The sequence below is a fragment of the Zootoca vivipara genome, chromosome 5, assembly GCF_963506605.1.
Source record: "Zootoca vivipara chromosome 5, rZooViv1.1, whole genome shotgun sequence".
Lineage (NCBI taxonomy): Eukaryota > Metazoa > Chordata > Lepidosauria > Squamata > Lacertidae > Zootoca > Zootoca vivipara.
The window spans coordinates 42,007,572-42,026,070 of record NC_083280.1 but is presented as its reverse complement, the minus strand read 5'-3'; the positions used below and the strand labels follow the sequence as shown (position 1 = coordinate 42,026,070).

At 46.5% G+C, this 18,499-nt stretch overlaps 1 protein-coding gene across 2 annotated transcripts; it reads left to right on the top strand.

Moving 5' to 3' along the window:
* The first annotated feature begins 188 nt into the window (after positions 1 to 188).
* Positions 189 to 18,362, top strand: ENTPD7 (ectonucleoside triphosphate diphosphohydrolase 7). 2 transcript variants are annotated; one of them, XM_035132979.2, is made up of 13 exons: positions 189 to 738; positions 1,017 to 1,118; positions 2,359 to 2,538; positions 12,345 to 12,550; positions 12,679 to 12,829; positions 14,167 to 14,270; positions 14,533 to 14,589; positions 14,960 to 15,108; positions 15,195 to 15,361; positions 15,651 to 15,975; positions 16,057 to 16,142; positions 16,297 to 16,458; positions 17,155 to 18,362. In XM_035132979.2, exons 2-13 carry the CDS (start codon positions 1,111 to 1,113, stop codon positions 17,366 to 17,368), a joined length of 1,809 nt encoding a protein of 602 aa, XP_034988870.1. In that variant the 5' UTR covers positions 189 to 738; positions 1,017 to 1,110; the 3' UTR covers positions 17,369 to 18,362. The 2 variants fall into 2 exon arrangements, with proteins under 2 accessions (XP_034988870.1, XP_034988871.1); XM_035132980.2 differs by lacking the exon at positions 189 to 738 and adding an exon at positions 747 to 852.
* Positions 18,363 to 18,499: the final 137 nt, after the last annotated feature.

The window sequence follows — 18,499 nt, the reverse complement described above, 5'->3', positions numbered from 1 at the left end:
AAAGTCGGTCCTATCTCCCGCCTATCCAGGGAGGATATTGGGCAATACCTCTTTGACCTTTCGTTCGTTCCTCACCCGATTGGCTACTTTTTCGCTTTATTCGCTATACGTGGGGAAAAGGAGAAAAGCATTGGCTATGATGCCTGCCGCTCAAAGTGACAGGCTTGTAATAAGGCTGCGCAGTTTTCTATGGTGCGTGGGGTTTGTTTGTGGATGTTGGTTGGCTTGCTTTCAGTGATGACGTTGCCGTGGGAAGAATATGCCTATACAGTACACTGATGGACCAAACATGCAGTGTTAGGGTTGACAGGCAGCTGCGAATGGGCAACAGGGCGCTTGCGCGTCCCGGCGAAGACGAGGCCCACGGAGAAAAAAAGAAGTGTACGTTGAAAACCCACCCTTGGGCCTACGAATTGGGCAATATACGCATGACGTAACAAAAACCCGCCCGAATGACCCTCGCCGGGTTGGCCCAGAACTTGTGACGTGTTGGAAATTACAGAAAGACACTTGAGGAGAGTATCGGGTCCCGTCCTGGAAACCACGGCGTGCCCTTCGATAAGCGCAGTTGGTTGGCTGCCCGCCGCGAGAGGCGGAGCCCAGGCTGACTCGGTTCCGTTGCGTCAACCTTACACGGGCTCTGCCATTGGCTGCTGCTGCTGCCGCCGAGCCTGGTCGCCCTGGGGACGTGGCTGGAGCAAAGGGCCGACGAAGTCGTGGTGCCGGACGACGAGCGCGGTAAGAAGGAAGCGGCAAGTCGGCTCCCCGGGAAAGCGGGGGAAAGGAGCGCTGCCTGTGTGGAAAGGGAACCGCGGCGCTGCCGGGGCGGAGGAGCCTCCTCTGCGGCGAGAGGCGCGTTTCTCTTTCTTTTCTCTCTGAAACTGCTCTCAGCATGGGATGAAATGCGGACCATTAATTAACGGACCGATTTTGTGGCCCTTTCAGAGGGTGGAGGCGGGGAGGTCGTCGGCGCTGGTCGCTGGTTTAACCACTCCGTCTCTTCCTTTCTTTTTCAGGGTCCAGTGCCATCCGGCAGCTTGGAGCGGCCGAAAGAAATGCTACTTCTTCCCGGGACCCGCACTGGAAGCTGACGGACTGCGGGGCGAGCACATGGCCAGGTGAGGCGATGGGATCGCGGGCCCCCCTCCGGATTACCCGCGCCGTCTCCTTTTCGTCGTTGCCAGCTTCCTCCTTGTCGTACCCCGTGGGCGTGGGTCGCTTCCCGGCTGCTAGGCAGGGCGGCGGCGACCTTGATGCCGCTGGGAGAGCAGGTGCGCTGTGGGAGCCTTGGGGACTGGAGTTTGAGACCCCAGACCCACAAGCGCAGGGGAAGACCAAAAAAGAAACGGAAGGATCACACAAAGATCTCTTGATTTGAAAACCAGATATAGCCCAGAACTGATCTAGGTTCGAGATTGTTTGTTGATCGGCATGGCTTTGGGACGGGGCTTTTGCATTTAGAACTGCTTTGCTGCAGGGATTCTTCCTGAGAGCTTTGGCGTTGCCTTTTGTTTTGTGCTCATGGCGCGATCTTTTCTTGCCGCTCAGAGATTGGGATATGCACAGCGTTATCTACCCTTCTTTTCTGCTACCCTGCCCCTGGTGACCCTAGTTACAATGACGCTGTTAGCCTCTTCCCTTGCTCCCTCTGTGAGGCTCGTATGTCTTAAAAACCTCTGCTGTTACAGCCAACCTGGCTAGCAGCCACTTAAGTTCAAAGATCACAGCTTGGTGCTAATCGGTGCAGGGTAGAAGGGCAGCCTGAGTGTTTCCACGTGGTCTCCGCAGAGTACCTGTGATTGTTTCCCAGCACTTTAACCCCATTATTATTCAAGTCCCAAATGAATGGTTGGGAAAGGGGAAGTGGGAACGGCCCACGTGCAAGTTAGGAAAGATTGAAAATGTACAATGCAGGTCATGTGTGTCCTTCCACAAAGCTGTGTTAATGATTATGGCTGCAATTCTGGGGAGTAAGCCCAATGAATATAGTAGGATGTACTTCTGAATGAACATGCATAGGCTTGCATTGTTGGTGATTAATTGCAAGCTATTGCTAGCTGACTCAACTGGCTTGTTTAGATGCAAGGTTGCCAATGCCGTTAAAATGTCTTTTTAAGACTGCAGTACTCGGTACTCACATGGGTCTCGTCTGCACCTTGTTACATTCCCAGCTGCTTTGGAAGAAGGACCCTCCTGTTCCAAACTTCCAGCTGTAGGCTGTGCTGGTTTAGCTGTGTACGTTGGAAGCTTCAGCACTTGGATTTCTAAGATCATTTTGTTGGCTAGTACCTGTGGCTGACTGATGAGGCTTTGCTAGACGTTTAACAACTGTTTAATCTGATTTTCCCCCTCTTCCAGGATCAGTTTTTCCTGCCTGTGTCCAGCATCTTGGCACTTCACAGTGCCTTCAGTGAGCCTTTGTCTCCGTCAGCGGCTGGGCCTGCTGGGCCTCTTACTTGCAGCCAGTATTTTGCTACTTGTGGGAATCACAAATCTATGGCGCTGGAAAACTAGTTCTCGGGACTGGCAGTCTGAAAGGTGGGTGAATGGGATGGCACTGGCATGAAGCATGCTGAGATAAGGCAAAAAGGTGCTTTCAAAGCAGACAGTTGATTTCCATGGCTTGCATTTCCAAGTTAACTAAACTTTAGCAAAGTATTCTAAATTAATTGCTTCTGAAATGGCTTGTTCATATGGGGGGAAAGGCCACTTTGTACCCTACAAAACGCATGGAGAGATTAGTTAAGAATACGGCACAGTACTGCTCTGAGACAGCTAGGGCAGCCAACAGACTTCTGAAAAACACTATGTTCTAAAGTAAGGTACAGCAGCACAAAATACCTTTTTTGCACATCTTTGTGAGATAAAGCCAGATATAATTATTTTTTCCTGCTCTAAAATAGAGGAGAGCTGCAGGAAATGAAATGGGTTTAAGGAAGCAATTGTCCAGCAAGACAAATTAGTTTATGCATGAAATGAAACCAACCCTAAAGGAAAGTGCTACGCTATTTGGCATATATTAGGTGTCTTCAGGGTCAGAAAGTACTGTGTGCCCTTTAATCAAAGCTAAGATTATTCTGGACTTTGGGGTGTCCTCTAGATGTTGTTGGACTCTCAAATCCCATCATGCCTAGCCAACATGACCAATAGCTGGGGATTATGGGAATGTTAGGGATGTGGATTAGGATATATTATTAGATAGATCCTATCCAAGCTTGTGTTAGCAAGCTTCCAATATTAGCAGAGTGACATTCCCCTTTTGTGCGCAGCAAAGCATGTGCGTTAGATTCGCTAGAATCTCTATAACAATATTACACTTTATAGTTCAATATTACACTTCCTGGCAAAGGTCCCCTTTGTCCCTCTTAAAAGAAATACACAACACAGTGTTTATAAAATAAGATAGAGTTTACTTACAGTTTCATCCTGAGTTACAGCATAATCTCAGAAAGGCAGGCTTGCTTAGAAAAGTTACAAGTACATATATATCTAGAGACTACTTAGTAAAGTAAGACTCCATTTGGTCTCACTCTTGGCTGCAGGCCTAGAGTGAGAACCATGCTAACTAGAGATTCTCTGGAGATGTGTCCTCATCGAGGGAGGAAGTAGCTAAGAGAGAGTGTGATTGCAGGCTAGGGCTTTTGTCTAATCCAACTCATTTGCATGTCTGAGGGAACAGGAACTGACCTGTAGTCAGGTGTCCCTCCAGGTGAGTTCCTGTTAGTGGACACTCTAGGAACTGTTGTGACTTGTCTGCCCCAGTGTTCCATCCCACAAACCCCTTCTCAGGCAATTCACAACATTCATTACATACAAAACAAAACATAAGCAACTTTATTCAACCACCCAAGAGTCCCAGCTTGACACGCAGGTTCTGGAAACTCTGTCTTGGCAGGGGTTTTGTTAGGATGTCTGCTGTCATCTCCGATGTGCAGCAGTACGACAGTTCGACAAGTCCATCTTGTATCATCTGGCGAACGTAGTGGTACCTGACCCCAATGTGTTTTGAGCGTGCTAGGAACTTCTCATTCTGCGCCAGCTTTAGACAGCTTTGGTTGTCCTCCAGCAGGCTTATAGGTTCCTTTCTCTCCACGCCAAAGTCTGTTAGGAGTTGGTCCAGCCAGGAAATCTCTCTGCACGCTTCTGTAGCCGCAACATATTCCGATTCTGTAGACGATAAAGCTATACATTTCTGTTTATAACTGCCCCATGTAATAGCTCCGCCCCCATACATAAAGACATGCCCGCTTGTGGATTTATAATCAGAATTATCACCCGCCCAGTCAGCATCAGTGTACCCAATGAGCTTAGGGTCACTGAGAGCTGGTAACTTTAATTTACAATCCATTGTACCCTTAAGATATCGAACCACCCTCTTCACACCAACCCAATCATGCTCAGTGGGACTACTCACTTTCCTGCTGAGAATCCCTACTGCATTGGCTAAATCAGGTCTGCATGTGGTAACTAAATACAAAAGTTTACCAATTGCTGAACGATACTCTGTGTTGTTTGGCAGCAGCTTCGAATCCTCTTGGTTCTTTAAGAAGTCTGTAGCCATCGGGGTGTCGACGGGTTTTGCATCCTGCAATTGCATACTCTCCAACAGTTCAATTATCTTTTGCTTCTGATTGAGTAGAAATGAACCATCCTGTTCTCTTTCCACTTGAATCCCGAGGTAATACTCAACTGGTCCTAATTCCTTCACTTGCACTTCCTTGTTGAGGTGCTGGACTACATTTTTATAATCCCTGTCATTTGACGTTGCGATTAAAAGGTCGTCAACGAAGGCAAGAATATAAGAAAATTGTCCATTACTCTGCTTAGTGTACAAACACTTGTCAGCTTCACCTTGCTTGTACCCAAGTTTCACCAGCATTCCATGCAATTTCAAGTTCCAGGCTCTGGCTGCTTGTTTTAAACCATACAGTCCCTTTTGAAGCTTGCAAACCAAATGTGCCTCATTTGGCTTTATAAAACCTTTAGGCTGCTTCATGTAAATTTCTTCAGAAATTTCCCCATGCAAAAACGCAGTAGCTATATCGATGTGTTTCACCTCCATCCCTTTAGATGCTGCGATGCTTAAAAGTAATCTTACGCTACTGTATCTCACTGTCGGTGCAAAGACTTGGTCATAGTCGTGGCCATATTGCTGTGAAAAACCTTGTGCCACTAGTCTTGCTTTGTAACGTTGCACCTCCCCTTCTGAACCCCTTTTAACCTTGAACACCCATTTGCTCCCAATTGCTTTCTTACCAGCAGGCAATTCTGTGAGTGTCCAGGTCTTGTTCTTGTGCAGTGCGTCAATCTCCTTCTGCGCGGCTTTCCTCCAGAGACTGGCTTCGGTGGCTGGCATCTGCTCTACCTCTTCCCAAGTGGAAGGTTCTGGTGGAGACGCCGACCCTGCAAAGTAGGACAGTCGTAGTGGCGGAACGCCCTTGTTAGTTCTGGATGAGCATCTGACCTCTGGTTGTGCAACCGCATCAGCATCCTCATCCTCCTCCAACGCTGGCATGTCCACGTACAGCTCCTCCTCTTCGTCTCTGGTGCCGCCAGGGGTCTGGACCTCTGCGTCTTCTGGGGTGTCGCCTGTAGGGGGTGTTGTGACACTAGGAGGTATATTAGTTCCTTGTGCTAAAGGAAAACTTATAAACTCTTCATCTGGTGACTCTCTAGAACAGTCAATAACTGTGTTCTTTGTATCAAACTTTCCCTGTTCATCAAAATGAACCACATGGTATGGGTCTACTCTGCCACTCTTTGGATCTAGAACTCTATATCCCTTTCCTCCAGGAGCATATCCAACCAGGATACCTGCTTTTGCTCTGGAGTCAAGCTTGTGTCTGCGCTCTTTGGGCACGTGGTAATAACAGACACTTCCAAACACACGTATGTGCTGCAGACTTGGGACTCTCCCGTGCCAAAGTTCAAATGGTGTGCGTTCTGCACCCTTTGTAGGCAATCTGTTTTGCAAATAAATCGCCGTATTCGCCGCTTCACCCCATAGCTTCTGTGACAAGTTGGCCTCTTTTAACATGCACCTTGTCATCTCCATAATAGACCTAAACTTTCTCTCAGCAATGGAGTTCTGTTGAGGCGTGTAAGCAACTGTAGTTACATGTGCTATGCCTTCTTGTGCCATGATGGCCTTCATCTGCCGTGAGCAAAACTCTCCACCATTATCCGAAATTAAGGTGGAAGGAGCTCTCTGGAATTTGTTCTTCACCATGTTTAAGTACAGTTTGAACAATTCCGGTGTCTGACTCTTTTCCTCTAGAAAATATCCAACACAATATCTTGAGAAGTCATCTATAAATATCAGAATGTACTTATTGTTTCCTAGGGAAGGTACATTCAGCGGACCACATAGGTCAGTATGAACAGTGTCCATGACTTTTGTGCTTCTCTTCTCTGTACAATGTGGGAAGGAAGGCTTGACTGCCTTTTCAGTTATGCAAGTTGTACAGTTTGGCATTGGTGTACTGCAATTCTTTACCTGTAGACCTTTTACCAGATTTTCCTTCTGCATTTTCAGGATAAGGTTGGTATCCCTGTGTCCAAGCCTTTTGTGCCAGAGTTCCAGATCTGGTTGATCCTTTTTGCTGGGTTGTGCAACCCTTGCAGACTCATTCTCTGAAATATCAATCTCATACACATCATTGATTAGTTTGGCTTGAATAAACACTTCACCATCTTTTATCACATTGCATTGTCCATTTTTAAATATAATTTCAAAACCTTTCTTGTCCAAGCTAGACACACTTATTAGGTTACAGTTCAGCTTTGGTGCATACTTAACATTACTCACTGTAGTATCAAAAGACTCATTGTTCACTTTGAAATTCAAGTTCAAAGATCCTGCACCTATTGACTTTATAACATTTCCATCAGCAATTTCAATCTCAGACTGTTTATTATTGTCTATTTCATTGAAATATTCCCTTTTATAACAGAAATGGCTGCTTGCTGCACTGTCCAGAAGCCACTTATTGCGCTTTCCTTCACAGCTCTGGAAAGCTACATTTCTTTCTTGCAATATCATTGCACGCCCACGACCCCCCTTCTTTTCGCCTTTTGGTGGAAAGGGGCGGGATTTATTCCTAGGTGCCCGGCATTCCTTCGCCATGTGCCCTTTTAAATTGCAGTTAAAGCAAATTATTTCCTTTGGCATTTGTCTGGACCTTTGAAAATGCTTGGAAGTATAATTAGTGTCCTTTCTCCCTGTATTCCTTTCTGAAGAATCAAGGTAATCTCTGCATTCCTCTCTCAAATGATCAATCAGTTCTTCAAAAGTCAGGTCCTTTTTGTGATCCATGCAACTCTTGAATGAACTGAAGCTTGGTCCTAGAGATGCTATCAAAAATGAAACCTTTGTTTCTTCATCAAGGGCTTTAGTAGTAAGATCAATCCTCTGAACAATTTCACTAAATTTGCTGATATGGTCAGTGAATTCTTCTCTTGAATTCATCCTCAGCGCAGTTAATTTGCTCATCAAATTCCTGTAGGAGTTCTTAGTAGATGCTCCATACCTGCGCTCAATATCTTTTAAGATTTTAGCTGCATCATCTTTGCTATTAACTGATGTTAGATGCCTGTTGCGAAGTCCACTCAAAATTATGTGTCTTGCCTCGCTGTTCATGCGTTTCCAAGTTGCTATCTTTGCTAAATCCTCTTCTGTTTCGCCAGTAGGCATAGGATTTTCAATGGCATCCAAAACATTCCTTGCATCTAAAAATGCTATCAGGCGTTGTTTCCAAAATACGTAATTGTGGTCATCTAAAGCCATTAATCCTAGGTTAACTCCACTATCAAAATCTGCAAAAGCCATCTTGGAATCTCAAACTTCTAAAAATTTCTCAAAATTCAAAAATTTGCCAAAAATTCCAAAATCAAAATCTCTAAAAATATCTCAAAATGCAAAATAATCTTCACTGCCTCTGAGTTCTCAGTGCTGTAAACTCTGAGGGAGGGGAGGGGTAGCTAATCCCCTAGGCACACTGGAGAACAATAGACCATGTGCTCACCAGGAAGTTCTAACTGAAAAAATCCTACTCAGTTCAAAAATCACAATCCAAAGCAATCCTTCAAAAATACACAAAAATACGCAGTCCTGGGCCGCCATAACCCTTTATGGGAATGTTAGGGATGTGGATTAGGATATATTATTAGATAGATCCTATCCAAGCTTGTGTTAGCAAGCTTCCAATATTAGCAGAGTGACATTCCCCTTTTGTGCGCAGCAAAGCATGTGCGTTAGATTCGCTAGAATCTCTATAACAATATTACACTTTATAGTTCAATATTACACTTCCTGGCAAAGGTCCCCTTTGTCCCTCTTAAAAGAAATACACAACACAGTGTTTATAAAATAAGATAGAGTTTACTTACAGTTTCATCCTGAGTTACAGCATAATCTCAGAAAGGCAGGCTTGCTTAGAAAAGTTACAAGTACATATATATCTAGAGACTACTTAGTAAAGTAAGACTCCATTTGGTCTCACTCTTGGCTGCAGGCCTAGAGTGAGAACCATGCTAACTAGAGATTCTCTGGAGATGTGTCCTCATCGAGGGAGGAAGTAGCTAAGAGAGAGAGTGATTGCAGGCTAGGGCTTTTGTCTAATCCAACTCATTTGCATGTCTGAGGGAACAGGAACTGACCTGTAGTCAGGTGTCCCTCCAGGTGAGTTCCTGTTAGTGGACACTCTAGGAACTGTTGTGACTTGTCTGCCCCAGTGTTCCATCCCACAGGGATGAGGGGAACTGAAGTTCATCAACATATGGAGAGCCAAGGGTAGCTACCCTTGCTCTAGATGTTGTTGGACTACAAGGCTCATTGTTCCTGACCTGATGGTCACTGTTACTAACAGGAGCTGGGAGTCCCAACACCCCCCCCGGGGGGGGGGACACAGGTTCCTCACCCCTGCTATACATGCTACACATAATGTAGAATCTGGTTTCCTGGGGAAACTATGGGGAAGGGGAGAGTTAGTGGCACCAAACAAAGTGGCAGTTTCTATGGCACACAAAGTCCTTCTATCCCCCTCCTTTCCCCTGTGTTCTTCTACAAACCTGGTCTTGGATTACAAAATTGGGCATATAGTTATGCATTTTTTGTGTAACACAAATATAGCAGTAGAAAAGGAGATGCTTGATGGAAAAAACCTGCAGAGGAAATGGCAGAACATATTTCACAGTTCCCATCCAACAGCAAAATGGGAGTGATGGGAAGAAGCCACGTGGACTGAGTTCAGCTGGCATTTTCTCACCAACAAAAGCTGAAGCTCTTTTAAGCTGGAGGGGGAGGAGGAAGACGCTGCGCTAGTCCTGCTGGGCAGTGCTTTCACAGGGCTGCTGTTGGCTCTCTTCATTTAGTGAAATGTTGGGAATGAAGGACTGTCCGCATGTCAACATAAGAACCCAAGGTTTAACTGCTGGGAAGTCCCAAATTTTGAAGGGGTTTTGCCCTTAAATGTTTCCCAACTCACGCATATATAATGCTCTTCAGTACATTTGCGCAGGGACTGGCAATTCTGCTGCCAGTTGGTGTTCTGCAGTTGGAAAGTGTGAGGTATTGCTTGAACTGGTTTGCCCACCCTCTTTTACACAGTCCCTGTTTGGGTATTTAGGCTTCACATGTAAGCAAACGTGTGAGGAGAAGCTGGAGATGTGCTTCAAGTCCCACCCCTCTTCACAGCATCATCTATACAAAGTTCAGAGCTCTCTCTCTCTCTCTCTCTCTGTATGAAGTCCTGATTTAGCAGACTTCTAAATCGCACAAGGAAGTGCCATGAGGAGAAGAGGCTTCCCACTTCAGACACCTCACTTTTCCCCTATACCCACTCCTCTTAAGAGGAGTAAAATTTCAGAATGACTAGATGTGTGACTTGAAGTATTAATGCCAGTCTACTGTTCCTAAAGAAATGAAGTTGTCAATAAATATAACACCAGAGAGATAGGAAAGCATAAAAAGACAACAAGCAACTCATAAAGAAAACAAAAGGTAAAAAAACAAAAACAAAACTTCTTAACATTACTAACTGGTTCTTCATTGGTGTTAACTATGCTGGGCAGATTACTCAGAATTAAAAATTACTAAACTAGGAAGTAATTATTTACATTTATGTCCATAAGATGAAAAAGAACAGTTCTTTAAGTCAAGGATGAAAGCTGATGATTTTCCATAGGCAATACTGCCTGTCCCCCAAATGCATCTTAAGAAATAAGGGGGTAGTTTTAAGATTCTAAGTTAGGATCCCCCAATCTGAACCAGATTTCTCATGGTCTGCTGGAAAATGACAGTACTTCCTCTGAAGCCAGAATTTTATTTGATATGCTAAAGAGGGTCTCTCCAGCTGCGGTTCTTTATAAGATTAACAAGTCTAGACTTGTTGATGTTATCACTTTTAAAATGGGCCATTAAGATAAAGGTAGGGTAAATGTTTTGGCAAAAGCCAGCTATTTGCATTTGATAACCACCTTAAACAAGTCATTTTCAGACCAAAGGAGAGAGTTGTAATTACCGTACTTTTAAATTCACATTTCCTCTAAACTATACATTCACATTGTATACATTTTAATTTCTGCTGCAGCTTTTGTTTGCATAATATCCAGTAACATCCAGCATTTATTTGCATAACATCCTGCAGTAATTTTATTTATTAATTATAGAATGTATATCCTGCTTTTCTTTCATCATGGAACTCAAGGTGGCATATATAGGATTCCCAGGTAAGCCTATCCTGGCAATAATAATAATAATAATAGTAATAATAATAATACCCTGCCCATCTGGCTGGGTTGCCCCAGCCACTTACCAGATGCACACCAGCTTACCTTCAACAGGTTCATTGCTGGACCTGGGACCAAAGCTTGTGCCTCTTCCATCAAGAGCGGAGCTGATCCTACAAGATGCATTTAGCTGCGTGGCTTTTATTTTTTCAATATGATGTGGACTGGACAGAATTTTCTTGTTGGGACAGACTACCAATTACTGTTCCTGCCAACCTAGCAGTTTGGAAGCACGTCAAAGTGCAAGTAGATAAATAGGTACCACTCCGGTGGGAAGGTAAATGGCGTTTCCGTGCGCTGCTCTGGTTTTGCCAGAAGCGGCTTAGTCATGCTGGCCACATGACCTGGAAAAACTGTCTGCGGACAAACGTCGGCTCTCTTGGCCAGTAAAGCGAGATGAGCGCCGCAACCCCAGAGTTGTCCACGACTGGACTTAACGGTCAGGGGTCCCTTTACCTTTACTTTACCAATTACTGTACTCAAATAATGTGACATTCAATGGCTCCTTTAGAACTCAGACTCTGATAAACGTCTTCTCCCACCTGACACAATTTAGAGGGCCTGGCACTGCCTCATCCATGGTAGTCCTACCTCATGGCAGACCTTGGGCCTTTTTGCTTCTCCTCTTCCTTCACCCTTCCTTCCTTCCTTGAATGCTGATTAACAGATGCAAACAAAGACTGATATAGTGGCTTATGCCTCAACTTTTGTGACCTGACCTTCTGTCTCTGATAGGTCTGGCTTCTCCTCCCTCTTGGATAAGATGCAATTGTATTTGTGCATCCCTTGGCTCCTGTGTCCATGGGGAAATCCAACTGGAATACTTGGGGTGGTGCATGGCATTTGTGGGAGCTGCTGCTGTAGCTGAGTGCCCGGGGAAGCTATGCCCTCTTCTGCAAAAGTCAGGATGTTGGAACATGTGGCTTTATGGGAGTTGGCTGTGGGATGGCCTTCAAACCCTTGTTTTGTTCCACCACTGCTGCTGGGTGGGGGAAGCAGCAGAGGCTGTGCTGACTGAGGCAGAATTTCCTTCAGCGCAAGAAAGGGGAGCAGGATCAATAAGAACTGTGGTGGCATGAATTCTCTGCCTAATGGATCTGCAAAACCCACTAATTTGGTTAGCTTTCTTCTTAATGGCTGGACATGCTGTGGTCTCTCAATCCTGTTCTCTGATTGCACGGACGAAATGGCATAAAGCGGGTAGGTTGGGATGTCTGCTTCAGCTCTCCAGTTCCTGAGGAGCTGAAGCCAGTGCCTAGGGGAATTCCAATAACTTTCATCTGGTTTCTAGAAGGGTGAACGAGAGCCTCCGCAGAGACTAGATGCACGTGCTGGGTCAGCATCGCTTGAAGCATTTATGGAGAAGTGATATAGGCATTTTGTGTTCCTGTAATTCCTATTATTGCTGTTGTGCAATAATAGACAGCCTCTGAAAGAGCAGAGCGGGCGTTCTATGGAATGCTGGATCTGCCTTTTTATTTTCTTTTGGGTGGTGTGAAGACTGTTTGGTCTGTTCTCTGTCTCTTAACTCCAAATCCTCCTCATTCCCCTTGCAGGTACTTGGAACGGTTTCATGCCTTGGAGGCAACGGACACAAATAACCCATCTCTGAATTACGGGTTGGTTATTGATTGCGGGAGCAGCGGTTCCCGGGTCTTTGTATACTTTTGGCCACCACACAATGGGAATCCGCACGACCTGCTGGACATCCGGCAGATGCGAGACCGTAACGGCCAGCCTGTTGTCAAGAAGATCAAGCCAGGTTTGGATATTTCCAAATGTTTTTTTTTGTGTGGTGGCTGTGGACCCACAAGCTCCAAGCACCTGGAGGTGGGCAGAGTTGTTCTCTAGAGATGGCAGCTGAGGGAATATTGCCTTTTCATTGTACAGGGATCTCTACTCTGGCAGCCACTCCAGACAAAGCTAGTGACTACATCAGGCCGCTGCTCAGCTTTGCTGCTGCCTATGTGCCCAGTACCAAGCACAAGGAGACTCCCCTTTACATTTTGTGTACTGCAGGAATGAGGATGCTGCCTGACTGGTGAGTGAGCTATATTTTTCCAAGACCTGAGCAGAGTAGGCTTGGGACTGGGGAGCAGGAAGTGCCGGGCCTCTTGGAGCTACAGGTGGACTTGCATCCTGAAGTGGAAAGGGACAGGGTGTGGGGTGTATCGTCACTGTAGCAGTCAAATACAACATTTCCTGTTTCCTAGAGTGGACACACAGGGGAATGTTGCTCCAGACAGGGAGGACTTCCTGTCATACCTGCTCTGGAGCATCCTCCCCCTGTGTGCGACCAGGTAGATGGGTGTGACCCTAGCAGACCCTATAAAAGGGCCAGTCACACAGCCATCTTCCTCTTTTGCTGCTCTTTTGGCTCTTTTGTGACTCCTCCTTACAGAGGATGGAAGCCACAAGGTAGAAAGTCTGAGGCCTAGCTCAGACTTCTTTTCTCTGTAACTGTAACTACAAGATAAAGCCTGTCTTCAGGACAATACTGTGAGCTGAATGTAAGCAAACTTTATCATTACTTTTAAAAGAAGACTGTGATGTCATTATTGTTCTTAAGAGACAACTAATGGGAAAATTTACCAGGAACAATCCAATCTGGACAAGCCAGACTGGATTGCTCAATTCAAATGATTCTAACAAATCCATGAACCAGCTTCCAGCAATGTGCAAGGGAATGTGCTCTACTACTACTACTACTACTAAATTTATTATTTCTACCTGGTTCCCCAGCCCCTCTGGGTGGCTTTCAACAGAACATTAAAAACAGAATCAAACGTCAAACATTAAAAAACTTCCCTAAACAGGGCTGCCTTCAGATGTCTTCTAAAAGTCGGATATATTTCCTTGACATCTGATGGGAGGGCGTTCCACAGGGCGGGCGCCACTACCGAGAAGGCCCTCTGCCTGGTTCCCTGTAACCTCACTTCTCGCAGTGAGGGAACCACCAGAAGGCCCTCAGCACTGGACCTCAGTGTCCGGGCAGAACGATGGGGGTGGAGACTAGCTCACTAATGTGAGTGAGGAAAGAATATTTAATCAATATATCCTGTCCTACTATCCACAACATTCCCACACAAGGTTCCCTAACTTGATAGTGAGCAATGGGTCACCTCCACCCCAAGTGGAGCTAAAAATTAAGTCCTGCTTATGAAGTTATGAGTGTTTGCAAATTCGTGGCTGGAAAGAGACCAAGAGAGAAGGGTGACTTGCACAGGGGGACAAAAGGACGGGTTTTTGAAATGAGGTGGAGTCTGCTGTTTAGACACCTTGGCCATTCAGTAAAGGAGCAGTGGAGAGGGGGGCTAGTTATATGTCAGTACAAAGAAATGGGAGCTGCTCAGTTTGTCTGCTTGGGAACCTTCGCAGGCAGCAGACGGCCATCCTGGAGGACCTGGTGAGGGATGTGCCCTTGGAATTTGATTTCCTCTTCTCTGAATCACAGGCAGAAGTGATTTCTGGGAAGCAAGAAGGTAGGTGTTGGGCCAGAAAGGCTCGCTCACTCCATCTTAGGGAGTTTGGCAAAGGGTGAAGGGAGAGAGGGGGGAAAGTAGGTAGTGAGGCTTCGCTAGCTGTTACACCAGCTTAACTTGCTGCTGGCGGTGCCTGTCCCTTGGGGGTTCCCTCCCCTCAAACTTCATAGGGTGCTACACATGCACCACACAAAGCCCTGCACCTTCAAGGAACCCAACACTGCTCTTGATTCTCTTTCTTCCCCCACCTCTAATTTCCCAGGAGTCTATGCTTGGATAGGCATCAACTTTGTATTGGGAAGATTTGACCACGAAGAAGGTGAGACTGAGGGAAAGGGACAGTGGAGTTGAATGGGTAGGTAGAAGTTTTCTCTTTTGGCTCAGTTTCCTCTTGAGGGAGGGAATCTCCAGCACACTTTGCTCGATTCCCAGCAGGAATGGAGATTTGGCTTTCCCACATGACCTGAACTAAGGCCCCTTCCCATTCTGCAGTTTAGCAGGAGTGAAGGTGAGCAAGAGAAACTAGAGCTTATCTCCACTTCTTCCCTAACCTCTGCTCCTCCTCACCTCCCCCAAACCCTAGACATTTCTAGTGTTCAGCCTAAGAGGTATGGGGATGTGCTATCTTCCATCTCCATTTTCCATTGCTTTGGCAACTCTTTCTTTTTCTCTCCCTCGTGGGATTGTAGAGGAAGACGCAGTGATTTCTGTGACCCTGGCTGGCCAGGAAGAAACCCTGGTGCGAAAGAGGACCGTTGGGATCCTCGACATGGGAGGTGCCTCTCTGCAAATCGCCTATGAGGTGCCGACTTCCACGTCCTTCTCTTCCCCGCAGGAGGTGTGTAGCTTGAGAAGGAAAAATGTGCCGTGGTCCAGGTTGGGCACTGTTTCTTACTCACCCCCCCTCCCCTCTGCTACCGACAGGAGGAAGCTGCCAAGAGCCTGCTTGCTGATTTCAACCTTGGCTGTGACATGCAACACACGAAGCACGTGTACCGAGTCTACGTCAGCACCTTCCTGGGCTTTGGGGGCAACTATGCCCGGCAGCGCTATGAAGAGCTGGTGCTGAATCAGACCACCACCCGCAACAGGTGATGTCCTCATGCTGCCAGGTTTCAAAAGGTCTGGCTAAAGGCAGCTCTGGATTCCACTGCCCCCAGAAGTTCAAGGAGTGGCAGCCTGGGAGAGGGCATTCTCTGTGTGTGTTGATTTGTAGGAGGCAGGCTCCCTGAGTGATGAGATCAATGGGAGAAGTTTTTGATGGTCCGCATGCAGACCTCTAGCCTGTTAAGGGGTGGGCACAGAAGAACTCACTGATCATAACTTGCCGCTGGGGATGCCTGTGTTTTCCCAACCCTGAAACTTAGGCTCTCGTTGCAGGTTGCAGGGTGAGCAGCTCGGCGCAAATGCTGGGGTACCTGTCTTGGACCCCTGCCTGCCTGTGGGACTGGAGGATGTTGTGGAGCATGGCGGCCAGACCCTGCACATCAGGGGCCAGGGGGACTGGCAGTCGTGTGCGAAGCAAGTGCGCCTCCTGCTGGCGGGAGACAACAGAACCACGGTCTCTCTGCGCAACACCTATCAGGCACCGATTGACTTTGTTAACAGTGAATTCTATGGGTTCTCTGAATTCTACTACTGCACCGAAGATGTGCTGCGCCTGGGAGGACTGTACCACATGCCCACGTTCGCACGCGCTGCCCAGGTGACTCCAAAATATGTGATCACTTTGCCAGGATAGGGGGTGTTGATTCTGTGCCCACTCATGCCTTTTGCCTCCTTCCAGGATTACTGCAGCCTGAGCTGGTCCTTATTGACCCAGAGGTTCCGAGACCACCTGTACTCAGCACATGCAGACCTGCACCGTGTCAAGTAAGAATCCAGTCTTCCCTTTCACAGAGAATGTGCTTGGTCCTTAACATGGACGGTGAAGGGATGGGGGGTAAGATTGCCCCCCAGCAGTCTTCTCAACTGATGAGCCTCAGCCCAGCATATTTGTGATGGAGTCTCTATGCTCTGCTTGCAGGTACCAGTGCTTCAAATCAGCATGGATGCACCAAGTCCTGCACGAAGGCTTTCATTTTCCCAAGGATTATTCTGGTCTGCGCACAGCCCAGTTGGTGTATGATCGTGAGGTACAATGGACACTGGGAGCTATTCTCTATAAAACTCGCTTCCTGCCACTCAGGTAATCTAAATCGCTGCTCACTGCATGTTTTCTCATCTTAAGAGTGGTAGAGTTCTTTTGGTTACTTCGGAATCATTCTTTCAAACAAGGTCTTCAGTAAAGAACTGGACCATGGCGCTTGACTAGGAGTAAAATGGCAGTTTTCTAGCCCTAATTAGAGTGTTCAGTCATCTTAACTTGTGAACTTGGGAGTAAGCCTCACAGAGTTCAAGATGAGGAGGGATTACTCAATAAGCATGCATGGGATTGAGCTTGAAACATGGAGGAGTTCAGTACTCTGTGTTTAAAGTCTGAAGTTGCATTTTTTAAACTTGAGAAACCGAGTGATCTGCCAGCAGTGCTTTTCTGAAAAAAACAGAAAAGGAGAAAGCAGAGACCTGGTATGTTTTTAAGAGGTACCTAAAGGAGAGACATCAAATGCACCCTCGATGAAGCACAGAGCCTGCATGAAAAGGAAGTTGATCCTTTATCAGTAGGCAACATGGTGTCTTAAGCCGTTAAAAAGCTAAACCTATGTTTTTGACACCTCTCATTCATTTACAAATGGTCTGTAGGGCATAGGCCTGAGAAAAGCCAGGTATTTGGGAATCATACTTACTGCAGTATCTGGAATGCTTGTCTGCTAGTTGCAAGAGAGACTCAAGCTTAGCGCAGCTCCACATTTCAACTTCAGACTGATTTTTCTTTGTTTTTCAGGGATCTCCGCCAGGAGAGCGTCCATCAACCTCGCAGCCCTTGGCTCCGTCTCTCCTTTGTTTATAACCACTATCTTTTCTTTGTGTGCATCCTTGTGGTGATGCTTGCAATTGGACTCTACCTCTTCCGTCTGCGCCGCATCCACCAGAAACAGCTGGACCTGCTGTGGCTAGCAGAAGTGGTGCCGCTGCCAGCACAGGAGGCAGCCTCCTGACAAAAGAACTACCTCTCAGTGAACTCTCTCCATGTCTGCCCTATTGGCAGTGGCTTTTAATGGGCCAGAAGCTGTGATTCTCTTGCGGCCTAGTCCGGAATTCTGCAGGACTCCAGCCCAACCCCAGGGCCTAAACAATGTCTGCTCAGACTTGCCCCCTAACCCAAGCCGCTCAACCCTAATGGACTCTAGATTTTCCTCCGTGGCTGGAATCCCCAGCCACTGTGGGAGAATCACGCTGCGGGTGCCGTGAGGCAAGGGAAGCTGATCTCTGCTACCTTTGACAGTGGGCAAAAGGCAGCATAGCTGAAAGTGACCAAAGAAACTCGATTTACTCAGGAAGGGAGGGAGAAGGACCTTGTGTGGCCAAGAACTGGACAGGTCTCCTGCAAAAGGAAAGAAAGTGGTTCTTTCTGGTGCTTTACTATGAGCACAGCCCCCCCTTCTGTTGATGTCTGTGATAGGACCAAAAAAGGAGTCGTGCAAACAGGATTCCTTGAGGGTAAGAAATAACCTTTAAAAAATCCCAAGGCAGATAATTTGCTGCCTTCCTTCACACTCCTCCCCACAAATACATTTTGCACACACTCCTTTCAAATCCCACATTTACCCATCATTCAGTGTGTCTCAGTGCTGTTGTCCCAGCACTGGGGCTTCCAGCAGTTCCAAGTTCCAACTAGCCTATAAACTCAATCAACTATGGGCTAAGTTACATTATGAATTTGTTTTCATACTTGAACTCCAGTTACTGTAGCAATAAATTATGCTGAACTGTTTAAGCAGAGTTTCTTGATGCTAGTTGTGCTGGAAGTTGGTTGGTTGGTGTAGATCAGGCATCCCCAAACTTCGCCCCCCCCCAGATGTTTTGGACTACAATCCCCATCATCCCTGACCACTGGTCCTGTCAGCTAGGGATCATGGGAGTTGTAGGCCAAAACATCTGGAGGGCTGCAGTTTGGGGATGCCTGGTGTAGATCACTAATAGCTGTAAAAAGCATAATTACTCACCTGTGCTCAAGAATGAGAACCAATCTACAACTGTAGGCCTAAGGAAAAGAACTTGCTTTATTGCTGTATGGTCCTGAACACGATAGGGTTACTATCATAAATCCTAGCCTGGAAATTTGCAGT

What these genes read in the sequence shown, in the direction of transcription:
- ENTPD7 (XM_035132979.2), top strand. An exon ending in CGGGACTGGCAGTCTGAAAG is followed by an intron (nt 2,539 to 12,344) that starts GTGGGTGAATGG and finishes TTCCCCTTGCAG; the next exon opens with GTACTTGGAACGGTTTCATG. An exon ending in GATTTCTGGGAAGCAAGAAG is followed by an intron (nt 14,271 to 14,532) that starts GTAGGTGTTGGG and finishes CTAATTTCCCAG; the next exon opens with GAGTCTATGCTTGGATAGGC.